The 13821-nt window shown below is 38.5% G+C and overlaps 1 protein-coding gene across 2 annotated transcripts; it reads right to left on the reverse strand.

Annotated features, from left to right (window-relative positions):
- Nucleotides 1–949: 949 nt before the first annotated feature.
- tmem9b (TMEM9 domain family, member B) lies at nt 950–13636 on the reverse strand. Of its 2 annotated transcripts, none has more exons than XM_034680695.1 (5): nt 13590–13636; nt 8065–8156; nt 7869–7977; nt 7549–7680; nt 950–2209 (listed from the first exon to the last, which is right to left on the reverse strand). In XM_034680695.1, the coding sequence occupies exons 3-5, from the start codon at nt 7950–7952 to the stop codon at nt 2054–2056; spliced, it is 372 nt and encodes a 123-aa protein (XP_034536586.1). In that variant the 5' UTR covers nt 7953–7977; nt 8065–8156; nt 13590–13636; the 3' UTR covers nt 950–2053. The 2 variants fall into 2 exon arrangements, with proteins under 2 accessions (XP_034536586.1, XP_034536585.1); XM_034680694.1 differs by lacking the exon at nt 13590–13636 and adding an exon at nt 10088–10365.
- Nucleotides 13637–13821: the final 185 nt, after the last annotated feature.

Here is a 13821-nt window from a genome sequence, read left to right on the forward strand (position 1 = left end):
AAGGTATCACATACACAATAGTTAAGAACACTTCCATTGGTCTGCCGACTGTGACTGCATATTCTAAAACAATCTTTTTAAGTTATTGAAAACCTAAAAAAAAACCTGGCATAGGGCAGCATTATATCAATCAAGTTCTTTAACTCTGTGCAGACTGAGGAAAGAGAGTGTGTGTCTGGGTTCAATTAAAGTGTAGAGTGTCAATAGATCATCCATATTTAAAACCCTTGTTCATTTTAAAGAAACCAGCTTCACAAGTGTTTTGATTTTGTTCTTCTCATTCAGGGAAAGTATTCCTGGTTGGGCCTACAGCTGATAATAATAATAATAATAATTATTATTATTATTATTTTATTTGTAGAGCACTTTTCAAAACTGAGTTACAAAGTGCTTTACATGGGCAGCAAAATAAAGCAGGCAGTTCATAAAAACGTCAAGATAAAGAAATACAACATAATTTAAAAGACATCAAATTCCCCTAAAATAACTCTAAAGGAATACAATTATTTTAAAATGTATTTCTTAAGACGGTTAAATAAAATAAAATAATATTTAGATAAATCCAGGAAGGCTCTGCGATAAAAGTATGTTTTAAGAATGGATTTTAAAGAGCTCACTGACTCAGCAGACCTGATCTCCTCGAGCAGGTGGTTCCAGAGTGTCGGACCCCTCACCGCGAACGCCCTGTCCCCTTTCATTATTTTTGTATTTGGAATGCAAAATAAACCTCTGCCTGAGGATCTCAATGCACGCGTTGGCTTGTAGGGTATTAAAAGGTTTGCTATATAGCTCGGAGTAAGTCCACGTAGAGCTCTAAAGGGAGCCAAAGCAAGGAAGCTAAAACCGGAGAGATATGGTCATATTTGGTTCTGGTTAAAACCCTGGCAGCTGAGTTCTCTACAGTTTGGAGACGATTAAGGGTAAGCACGAACAAATGCAAACACAAGAATCACAAATATTACACAAGTTTATTTCAAAGTTAAAGGTATCACATACACAATAGTTAAGAACACTTCCATTGGTCTGCCGACAGTGACTCTTCTTCATCCACTCTGCTCACACACTCAAAAGTAACTCAGAACAACACCACACTGTCTTCTAATGAAGCCTGGTGGACAAGATGGAGCTTCATAATGGAACCGATGTTAGAAAATCAATGACTATTCATTAGATGTGCTTAAATGGTGGAAGAGGGAACTGATTTTAGAAAAGGGAGAGGATCAATATCACAGCTAGGTTCACTATGACATCACTAAGAAATTGCATCAATTTCATAGACAAGGTTCAGAGGAACTATGTTCACAAATCAAATTTAATGCATTAAGTGATTGTTAACACCAGACAGTAAACATCATGGGAGGGAGGGATGGAGGATTGAAGACGTACTTATAAAAGTCTTTTTTATAAAACATGCATTTTTCAAAGAAGGCTGAAAGATATACATTTTTCACTTTGTCCTCTCTCCTGTGGTCAGAGCAGTCGTTTCATGTTGTTTTAGTGTTAGGGTGGAAAATATCTGTCAGCTACATGTTAACAGAGAACAGTAATCTGATGAGTGTCTGGACACTTCTCTCTGGTCAGCTTTGAACTACTTTTCTTCATTTGAAACTGAGTCAGAAAATGTTATAAGATAGCAACATGAGATTTTCATTGTAATCTCTTATTTATAATACAAACTTCTCTCTGTAAATTTGTATCTTCTCCAGTGACATGGCACTTCTGCAAACCAGACAGTAAATTCAGTGTTTGGGAATGCTATGTAAGAGAGCTATTTAATGCTATATCATTCAATATTGTGCAAAAACGACTCACTGTTAACCCTTGTGCTGCCTGCAGACTAAATAAGAGTCCCCTGCTGAGAATTTAAACCTGCATGGGACCAAACTCTTCATGTTGATCACCTCAGAAGCATCACACTTATGAGATACAGAGTAAAAATAAGAGAAAGCAAGCAATTCATAAATCAAGGGCTTCGTCACAGTGTTTTTTTTTTTGTTTGTTTGAGTATTTTGCTCCACCATTAGTAACTCTTGATCACAGGGATGATAGTAGTTTAACTGAGAACAACATGGCGGTCGAATACGGACTTCCTCTGTTCCTGGACCTGCCTCCTCCAGCGCTGCTGAGCGTGCTCCACTTTGTTCAGCATGTTGGGTCGAGAGTGAGAGCGGGACAGAACGTTGTGAGCATTGGCAAAAGGCTGTTGATCCTGAAATACATGACATAGAAAACCCTGATTAACTTTAAACATAGGGAATGGGTCGGTGTTGTAACACTCCCTACGAGGTTTAACAATGTGCTGCTCCTTTCAGTGGACAAATAGCTTTATTTCAGAGAGAAGTAGTCATGGAGTAAATGGATGTAGATTGTGTTTCAAATGTGCCATGAATTACACGTTTCTTCAGTTCAAAAGAAAGGAAAGTTGCAGTTTGTTGTAAAACTATTGAAGTGTTAGGCTAAGAGAAATATGGGATTAGAAAAGCGGGCAAAAGTCATCCAAGTTGAATCATCACTGAAACATCTGTGAAAGTTCTCAGTCTCCCAGGTTATGGTGATTCAAAGCTTGATCCAAGAAGTCAACTTCAACCAAGTTCAGCTGCTGAATTGCATCCAGCTTTGAGGCATCACCGAAACCTGGTACAGAAAATGTGTTCCTCTACTGATTTATAAATACACATATCATGGTCTTCCGGCCAAAATCCTTGTTGATCCATATTTCATCACTTGTATTTTTCCATTTAATGCTATTGATCTTCCTTTATGTTCTAAAATATAACACCTTTAACTTCAACAAGTTTTCCAAGTCTGATGAAGATATACTTCAGTTCCTGTTTACACACATAGTGTTTCAGTTTGCTCAGTTTGTGTTAAATGCTGTCAGCAGCATAGGAGGACACTTTATGTCTGATTTAGTTGCAGTGACTGCCCATGTCTGAAGTGCACCACTGTGCTTTTTACTTACTTTTGGTCAGTGCCATAGACTATAAATAATGGATGTAGTATTTTTGACGTCACCCGTCTGTTTCTGAAGCGCTGTTTTGAGGCCAATCGGCGGCGGCAGCCATATTGGAAATGTTGAACTCAACCTAACTGCTGTCGAGCGAGTGGGATGTAAAGAGGCGGGCTTTGAGCCTCCTAGCCAACAGCTACAGTGTTCCAGCCTGTCAATCAAGTCAGCTCTCATAATGGAAAACTCTTAATCTAAATATCTTCAAAATGACTGGGGTTATGAAAAAATTCACTCCCCGTACAGTGTGTGCCAATCAAGAAATGAGCAATACAGACTACACTCGTCTTTTTGTACAAGGCTGTGAACATTTTTATTTCTGCTGTGAAGATCAGCTTTTTTAAATTTGTGTGTATGTGGTTTCCGGTACTTTCAGAGTACACTTGATGTGGACACTTGATGAACTGCAGTTTTTAACACTTCAGCATTGGCTTCAATTCTCGCGGCCGGAGGTTGCAGTTTGGTCATTGCTGGACATGTGCAGTAATGTTTGTTCTTTTCTTTTTCTTCTTGTTTTGTTTTTGCAGTGTCTTGTCAGTCCATACTGGCACCTTTCCAGTGCATGACACGATGAATTCAAATAAACTAAACTAAAATATAACAGATGGAAATTATCTATAAAAAAACAAAAAAACTTGTGGTTGAATCTCATGCTTTGTTTAGCTATGTGAAAAACAGGAATTCTTTTACTTCCTGGAAAGTAGTGGTTTTTAAGATACAAGGTTTCTGCCTGACAGAGACAATGTTATAGTTAAGTATTTAATTCTAGCAAACCCAACAAGTTCTACAGCTTCTTATCTGATCTGTAACTCCATTGTTTCCAAAGAAGAAGCTTCATGCAGCCTTGTGTGTCCTTCCTTGTATTCACCCTTAAAACCTCAAACTTCCTCTAAAGTTTTGAACTGTCATCATAGTTGTTTTTTATTATTCTAGGACAGTGTATCCTGTTTAAATAAAATATATGAAATAAAGCTGCAATGGTTATTATCAAAAGAAAACGTCACTAAAGTAAGGAGGATCACTGATGCTGCTGAACTTTGAGATAAACTAACTGAAGAGAAAGAGCCAAAGTTATCATTCAAGGACTGTGCTCTCTCTCCATGGGGAGCAAGTCTTTGCCCCAAGTGGGGGAGTTTAAGTATCTCGGGGTCTTGTTCGCGAGTGGGGGTAAAATGTAGCGCGAGATCGATAGGCGGTTTGGTGCCGGACCATTGTGGTAAAGCAGGAGCTGAGCCGGAAGACAAAGCTTTCAATTTACCAGTCGGTCTACGTTCCAACCCTCACCTATGGTCATGATCTGTGGGTCTTGACCGAAAGAATAAGATGCAAGCGGCTGAAATGAGTTTCCTCCAAAGGGTGTCTGGGCTCAGCCTTAGAGAGAGGGTCAGGAGCTCAGACATCCGGAGGGACCTCGGAGTAGAGCCGCTGCTCCTTCGCGTCCAAAGGAGTCAGCTGAGGTGGTTCGGGCATCTGATAAGGATGCCTCCCGGACGCCTCCCTTTAGAGGCGTTCCAGGCACGTCCAACTGGGGGAAGGCCCAGGGGAAGACCAAGAACTCGGTGGAGGGATTATATATCCCACCTGCTCTGGGATCGCTTCAGGATTCCCCAGGAGGAGCTGGAAAGTGTTGCTGGGGAGAGGGATGTCTGAGTCAGTTTGCTTGGACTGCAACCTCCGCGACTCGTCCCGGGATAAGCGCAAGAAAACAGATGGATGGATGGATGGACCGTCTCATTATTAAAGACTATGCACATTACAAGCCCTCCATTTCCTCTACAGTTAATGTAGTACAAGTACTCCCTGTTTAATCCCTCTCTTTTTAAATTTGCCATCATGAAAGGCAACCAGTCCAACTCTGAGTCACACAGATGAATGTGAATAAAATCTTTCATCTTCCTTTTCAAAGACGTGTTATTTCTAACAGAATGCGTATCCCGTAACTCTGCACAGTCACATGTAAAAGCACAATCTCCAGAACATTTAAGTTTCTCACATGAACATTATTTTTCATGGTAATCTGGGTGATGATAACGTTGTCATCCTTCTTTCCTCTTCAATAAGAGTTCGATGTTTTCACACTACCCAGATGAAACATCTGGTGAAGACTTCTGCTGTGGCTGCTGCTCAGGGAAATTTCAACTGCAACATTTTTTTGGGGAAAAACCTCTCATATAACAATTCCTCCTGCGTGGACTCTGCCAGTGAAAACACACGAGTGCTCAGCGTGTTGGCTGAAGCTCCCTTCAGGCGAAGGCAGTCCATGTTTTCTTTCATTAATACCAAACCTCTTTTCCTACTGGAGGGGACCAGGTTGATTCGCTGTTCTCTGCATACGCCTTTAGTATCTTAATTGTACTTCCGGTTCCTGAGAAAGGACTTTATCAGCGGCTGGTTTACTGTAAGAGATTGGCAAACATCCCTGTTTCTGATTGCTCTGTAGTCTGGATATGACTCCTGTTTGTCAGTAATCAGGTTACATGGATCCATCACACCCACTCTCGGTGGAGTTTCAGCTACTTCCTTCTGGTCAGAAATATAGATACCCCAAGATCAGAACCAACCGTGCAAAAAAATGATTCAATAACTCAATTAAATAAGATGCATTAGCTACAAGAAGTCAGGAGAATACATGGACTGAGGTTGTCTACTATAGGTAGGAAGATATGTTCCACCAGACTAAATTGCAGAGATGCTTCTAGTGTATGAACCAGGAAGGCCTCTCAGATCCTCTGGCTCCTCTCTTTTAGCTGTTCCTTAGAGTACAACAAAAACTTTTGGTGATGCTGCTTTCAGCCACGACGCTCTGATATGATGGAACAGCCTGCCGTGGGATCTGGAGATATTGAGACTTTTAAAAGTCAATTAAAGACACATCTGTTTGGGTGCCGTTGGCCTAGTGGTCTAAGTGCACCCCATGTACAGAGGCCATAGCCCTTGTTGCAGAGGTCGCAGGTTCGATTCCAGCCTCAACAATTTCCTGCATGTCCTCAGTCTCCTCAGCTTGTCCTGTCTATTAAAGGCGAAAGTACCCCAAAAATATAACTTAAACAAAAAGACCCATCTGTTTAGTCTGGCTTTTATGTAACTTATTTTAATGTCATTTTATATCTTATTTAATATTCTATTCTTTAATCTATTCATAACTCTCCAATTTTAATTATCGTATTACTATTCTTTTGTGCTTTTATTTATCTTAGACTTTTATCTTTACCTTTTATCTTACATCATGACTAAACATAAAGCAGAAATTGGATTTAGAAGTAGAGACTAAGAAGAGACTAATGCACAAAAATTGCAATAAAATGAATAAACAACAAAGGGAAATAATTAAGAAACAAGTAAATAAAAGATAAAACATGACTAATTAAGATATCATTTGTTTTTCTTTGAATTACATTTGATTTGAATAAATGGTGCTCAATAAATAAAGATTGAGTGATTGATTGATGTACAGTACACCTAGTATTATTTTATTTATTTATATTACAGTTGTTGGTATATTATTGTTGACATGCATCAGACTGAGAGTGCACTGACAATGTGAAGATTTATCATGTCTGCTGATGTTATTTTATTGCAGTACTGATAACAGCTCCTATGGATTATTTGGATATTAGTCATGTGTGTCTGATATACTTTTAATGTTTGTATGCTGTACTGTACCATAAGTTGAAACTTTGAAGACATCAAAGTTTTCTAAAAAATCTCAAAAGTATTGATCTATTTAGATAACATTTTTAAGCTTAAATATCCTGACTAACAAACTTCTAGACTTCTTTTTATCTGGCACTGAGGTTAGCCTGTTTAAAAGTTCAATCACACACTTTCTTTACCTCACCCCAGATAACAGCCGGTGATCTCATTCTGCTGCTCCATTCTGACAGCCATGCTTGCTCTGTCATGCCCATATTTACATAATACATAAGCGGTTAAGCTAATAAAAATCCAGCAGGATTTACTACATTTTTTGCACAACCCCTACTGGAAACTCAGTCTTTTACTTTAGTAACATGTATAGCATGCAGATAGAGAGCGAGACGTTAGGATGTTATATCAAAGTGTTGAAGGCTGTCTGCATCAAACACTGGCTCTCCCTTCTGCAGCTCTTTGCCTCTGATTGAGGTTAATAATGGATCTGATTCAGAGTGAGACAGCACTTTCAGAAACAATGCATTGGAGTTTGGAAAGGAGCTGCAGAAACACTGCCATGTAAATCAACTGCTGTCAGATTTGATATTTCCCTGTTTATCCCCTGTAATTTATGTTGAATTTGGAAATTCAAGGCATTTGCAGTTGATTTTAAAATTCACCCTTTTAAAACAGCCACAGGTGCTTGGAAATCAGAAACCTAAGATCTTCTTAAATTACACTCTACTTACAGAGAATGAATCCGGTGTGATGTTTCGTGTAACAGCAACATACAATTATCACAAGGAGAGAGAATTTACACTAACCTGTTTTTAGTTTATAAAGCAGTACATCACCATAATTACCTCAATGTGAGATTCTTTCTTACTGTGAGCTGTATTAGTAACACATACCCCAACATCATCTTCTTGGATGAGCTGTGAGTGTCCGAACAGACGCCTCTTCAATATGGGCTCCAGGAGAGTCAGGTAGACCATGTAGAGCAGCAGCAGTCCCAGAATGGAGAGGTACATTATGATCGTGACCTAGATATACAGAATGATTAGATGACAAGCAAAAAACTAGACTATCAGAAAAAGTGAGACACTCATTTTCACCAATAATCCAAAATAAGTAGAAGAACTCCTCCACTAGCTCTACAGCGGTTTAGGTGACACAACAAATGATCAACAATCCCTTATTTTGTGATGTACAAGTTTCCTCATCAACTCACCTTAATGGTCCCTGAGCTCCTCTCTTCATATTTACACTCGCAGCGTAAACAGTACGCCTCCACATCTTTTCCATCAACAGGCATGGGCTCCACAACATGGAGACAGTTACTGAAAATCAAGAAATCACATGAATGAAGATAACAGCGTGTAGGGAATTACCACTGGACGGCTCGTACCATTCAAGAAGAAACATACCAGTCTTTCAGAGAAACATTCTGCTTGTAGATTTGTCCCTCGATGTCTCTGTACGGAGGACAGATGCATTTGCAACGAATGTCCTCAGAATTCTGCAACAGATGGATGACATGTATCATACTGCTTGTTATTTTTAATACATTCTATTTTCATATATCAATGCATTTCAGATGGTAATGTGGTATATATGAAAAATAAAAAGGTTATGTGTAAATGTTCCTCACAAGCGCAGTCCAGAGAGCTTTCTGTTTTTATGCACCAAAACTGTGAACTCTCTTCCTCTGGATATTAAAACGACGTGTTTTTAAAAATAACCTTAAGACTCACAATTTTAATCTGGCTTTTAACATGACATTAACTTTTTAACCCTGGACTGCATTAATACCATTATGCCCATTGCTTAAATATCATTTTATGTATTTTATTTTATTTCATCTTATCATATTTTATCTAGCTTTTTTATTTATTTCTTCTGGTATATAGCTGATTTTGTTTTATTGATTTTATTATAACTGTTTTATTGTATTTTATTTTTCTGATCTTATTTTATTGATTTTATTATAATGATTTTATTTTATTATATCTTATTATTCTGATTTTTTTATTGATTTGATCTCAATATTTTATTTCTAAGTATTTGATATCCCTTTCCTTTCCACTTTTACCTTTTACTGTTGTTTTCTGTCTCTGTTATTTTGTGAAGCACTTTGGGCTGCATGCTTTAATGTATTGAAGGTGCTATATAAATAAAAATGAGTTGAGCTGAGTATATAAAATCTACAACTGAATGGATTTTATATTGTTCAGTTGTATATATTATAACTTCCTTGCTGATGCAGGTGTATTGTGTTCTATTATTCACAATAATAATGATATAATAGGATTTTAAAACTGCACAAATTGTGTATAGGGCAAGGAAAAATCTTCTGCAAGGAAATATTCAAAGACTTTTCATTGAGAGAGAGGGGTGTTATAACTTAAGAGGGAAATTAAGATTAAAGATGGTGAGTGTTTGGACCACAAGGAAAAGTTTTTGTATTTCAATCTGTGGTGTAAAACTGTGGAACAGACTCAACATAGAGCTACAGCAATGCCATAACATAAGTTCAAGAAGAGGTACAAAGAAGCAATGTTCATGAGGTACAAGGAGGAAGACAAGAATTGGGAATCATGAGGGGGTTTGCTTTTGATTGTAGGTGTAAGTATGAAGATAGGATATGAGGATTTGTTCTGTGGGAATGCACTAGTATAGTGCCAGAAAATAGTAATTAAAGGGTAGGATTAGATAAGTTTTGACTTCTTCCTACTCCTTTTCACACATGTAAAGTAAAATGTTTCAGTGCTTGCTAATGGAACTGATTGATTTAGGGATTTTTTTTTTAAACAATTTCTTCTTTTTTACTTTTACATGTTCGAAATAAAGACATCAAATAAAAAAAAAATCAAATTATTAATAATAATAATAATAATAATAATAATAATAAAAATTACAAACTGGTTGAAATTGAAGTCCCTGCTGTTGTTTTGTTAACCTTCTCTACCTGTGTGCTTTTAAATCGTGTTGTTTACATATTCTTGTGCACAGTCGTGATACACCCTTTATGTGTCAATAATACAACATTTAACATTGCATGATTTTAACATTGATGAGCAGCTAAAGCTAATGTACCTTACATCAGACAGAGCACAGTCAGCTGACAGCTCATGAGGTAACTGAGTTAGCTGCAGCTATCATAGCGTGTTAATCCTGTTCCAGGGTTCAGATATTGTTGAACCTGTCTTCATGTGCATCAGTCAAACAGGCACCTACAGTATGTGATCCTGTACAGGGTCTAATCATCTACAACCTTTATGTAGACATGAGAAAGACCCAGACTGAGGACATCAAGATGTGTCAAAGCTTCTGCTAAGCTAACACACAAGACTAGATCATTCGTTTGTTCCAGGGAGATTTATAACAGGACATTATGTTGGTAACCATTTCCTCTGTAACACCAGCTAACCTAGCTTACATTCGCCTTACCTTCGCTGTCACCTGGCTCAACAGAACAAAACAAACCACAGAGAAAGCCTCGAGGAGAAACACTCGCTTCATCTTTTCAGTCCGACACAGATCTTCAGTTCGTGAATAAGACAAGTCAGTTCTCTTTCTCCGAGGAAAAGCCCTACAAAAAGAAAAAACTAACAACAGGCGACATTTGGCTTCAAGATTATTCAGGGATAAACAGCATCAGCCTCCGAGCAGCTGACTTGTAGTTTCCGGAGATGGCGGTCAGCTTCCGCACACAGGGCAGCAGGGAGCGCTCGATCGTATGCCCCAGACATCCACGGCGGGCGGTGACATACACTTCTCTTTTTTTAAATCGACATGGAAAAAAATCGGGCCAAGCAACGGCACTCATAGTAATGAGATCTACGGAAGGACATTAATAATGTTTGCTCTAGTTTGGTTCTGGTTCTGTTTGCTTGAGTTTAGTTCTGGTTCTGGTTCTGGTTCTGATTCTGGTTGCTTGAGATTGGTTCTGGTTCTGTTTTCTTGAGTTGGTTCTGGTTCTGTTTGCTTGAGTTGGTTATGTTCTGTTTGCTTGAGTTTGGTCCGGTTCTGGTTCTGGTTATGTTAGCTTGAGATTGGTTCTGGTTCTGTTTGCTTGAGTTTGGTCCGGCTCTGGTTCTGGTTCTGGTTCTGTTTGCTTGAGTTTGGTCCGGTTCTGGTTCTGGTTAAGTTTGCTTAAGTTGGTTCTGGTTCTGTTTGCTTGAGTTTGGTTCTGGTTCTGGTTCTGTTTGCTTGAGTTGGTTCTGGTTCTGATGGCTTAAGTTGGTTCAGGTTCTGTTTGCTTGAGTTTGGTTCTGTTTGCTTGAGTTTGGTTCTGGTTCTGTTTGCTTGAGTTTGGTTCTGGTTCTGTTTGCTTGAGTTTGGTTCTGGTTCTGTTTGCTTGAGTTCAGTTCTGGTTCTGTTTGCTTAAGTTGGTTTTGGTTCTGTTTGCTTGACTTGGTTCTGGTTCTGTTTGCTTGAGTCTGGTTCTAGTTCTGTTTGCTTAAGTTGGTTCTGGTTATGTTTGTTTGAGTTTGGTTCTTGTTCCGTTTGCTTGAGTTTGGTTCTGGTTCTGTGGATATGTTTGCAGTGTTTTGTTAATTTGTAGAATAATAAAGTTTGATTAAAATACTAAACAAAAGTAAGAATGGTTTTGTAACAGAATAAATTGACAGAGCCACTAGGATAGCAGTGACTTGTATAACAGACATCAAGTCAGCTTTTGAGCAGGTCATGGTAAATGGTAAATGGACTTGTGTTCATATATCTCTTTTCCAATCTTCTGACCACTCAAAGCTCTTTTACATTACTCGCTCACCCAATGATGGTAGAGGCTGCTATGTAAGGGACCATCAGTATTAGCTAATCTTATTCTAGACATTCACACATCGCTGAACAACTGAGGGAGCAGTTTGGGGTTCAGTGTCTTGCCCAAGGACACTTCGGCAGGAGCTGAGATGGAATAGAGACAAGCTGTCAGCCATTAGAACAGTGAGGGACAAGTGAGTAGAGCAACTTCTACTACTCTATAACCCAGGCCCTAATGTCACAGTGGATGAAAGGCTAGAGGCGTTCAGAGGTTCCTTCCACTTTAGGCAATATATACCTTCCAAACTAGCTAAATACAGCATCAAACTCTGGGCAGCATGTGACAGAAGAGGTGTCTCCTGTTGATTCATCAACATTACTTCATAAACAAAAATCTATGTCATGTAAAACTATTGTATTTATATTTAGGTCTTGCAAATGTACATAAAAAAAGCTTTAACATGAATTTTCATAAAAAAATGGTATGGTTCTAGTTCTAGGGTGAGATTGGTTTTGTAACAGAATAAATGCACAAAATTGGGCAATTATAAGGCTTCTCATAAAAACACTGTACGTAAAGGGTTTTCAATACAAACCATTATTTTTTGCAAAGTTAAGGTAAAACATACGGCTACAAAAGATCCTAAATTAAGAGCCGTTCAGGAGTCAAATGAGCCGGCTCTTCTTTGGGAGCCGAGTCAAAAGAGCTCTCTGAAAAGAACTTCCCATCACTAAAGCACATGCACTACATTCTACCATTTGCACTCTTAGATGCCCTTGGAACTATTTGTATTGTCAAACGTATCAGTGTAAATACTTCAGCCCTGTACCATAGTGATAAACAGATAACACTTCAATTTGAATCAAGTAAATATCACTTGTATACTTTAAAACAGAGGGTCATTTCATTCCTTGTGGACTCAACATGACAGCATTTATACTTTTCAAGTAATTGATTTTAAACGCTTTCAAAAAATTAACAGTAGCAACACTCACATATCCCTTCGAGCCACCAAATGGTATCATAACAATGGTGTATATGCTGTTTTGTAATGACACAGCACAATTTTATAATTTATTAGAAATTTATTCAAATTATTTCACGGACCCCACGCTATGGTTCTCAGACCCCCAGGGGTCCCAGGACCCCACTTTGAGAACAACTGAGCTAGAGAACAGTAATTGAGCTCTCAGCCTGCAGAGAAAGTTGTGAGGCACAGACCCCCAAGCTCTCTGCCCGACTCCGCTGGTCACACTATAACTTAAATATAAGACTCTTTGAATCAAAAGAGCACTCTACAAGGTTAATGTACCATAAAACTAGACAATATACCCCTGTTTCCTGTGAATCCTTGATTATGAAGAGAGGAAAAGATGTGAAAAAAGTTGCGCAGTGTCACTGTGATTCCAGCACAGCGTGCACTCAACTTTCAATGAATGGGGATGTGTTTTGTTAATAGGGTCAGGTCGCACGCAGCCATGTTGGACTATATGTGATTTTCCAGGACATTTTACTTTTTCTCCCATTTTCCAGGTGTTTTCCAGTACTGGAAAACTGGTCAACTGTTTTCCAGGTTTTCCAGGTTTTCCAGGACGTGTGGGAACCCTGACAATGGTATTTCAATGGGAAAAATATTTTTAAAAAGGAAAGAAGACAGAACTAAATTTGAAAGTTGAATTGCACTGACAAGTTATAAGCCTACATAACTTAATGCATTTTAACATGAAATGAGCAAGGAACATGAACAGGAAACACATCTTTAGGCCGGCCTATATAACAACATAAAGAACCAAACAAATAGGCCGAACAATAATGGCCGACTTAACTAGGCTACATGCAGTCACTGTCTGAGTTACAGTGATGGCAAATGTAGGGTCTGCACACTCCAACTAATATCACCATGCATGATTTGCCAACATAGGGGTTGGTTGTTACATGTGACAACCAACCCCAAAGAGAATGTGACGACCAACCCCAACTGGAATTTTTTGCTAGCATCAAGGCTAACAGCCACCTATCAAGTAGTTAGCTAGCTAATAAAAATCTAAATTATAGCTTTCCCCTCACACTTTGTAAGGGTAACACTTGTTTTGTTATAAACCCATCATTTAAAAGCCTAGAAGAAAAATACTGAGGAGCTGAATATTTACAATTTGACATGAAAAACACAAAAAGTCCTCTCACCTCAAGTTCAGCTGTCTTACTCCAGAGAAGACTATGTAGGTAAGCTCTGATCCTAATTCTGGAAATGTCCATACCCCAATTTAAAAGACAGTGCCCTCTGGTGGCGAGATATAATGAGTGTGCCAACCAACCCCGTTCTCCCCTATGTGAATGAAAGGCAGCTTAAAAAGTTCAGTAGTTTTGATTTGCTGTAGAGAAAAGCAATAAAAGTTGAGGAAGGGAATAAAAACAC

Source organism: Notolabrus celidotus, chromosome 3 (assembly GCF_009762535.1).
Source record: "Notolabrus celidotus isolate fNotCel1 chromosome 3, fNotCel1.pri, whole genome shotgun sequence".
Classification (NCBI taxonomy): Eukaryota; Metazoa; Chordata; class Actinopteri; order Labriformes; family Labridae; genus Notolabrus; species Notolabrus celidotus.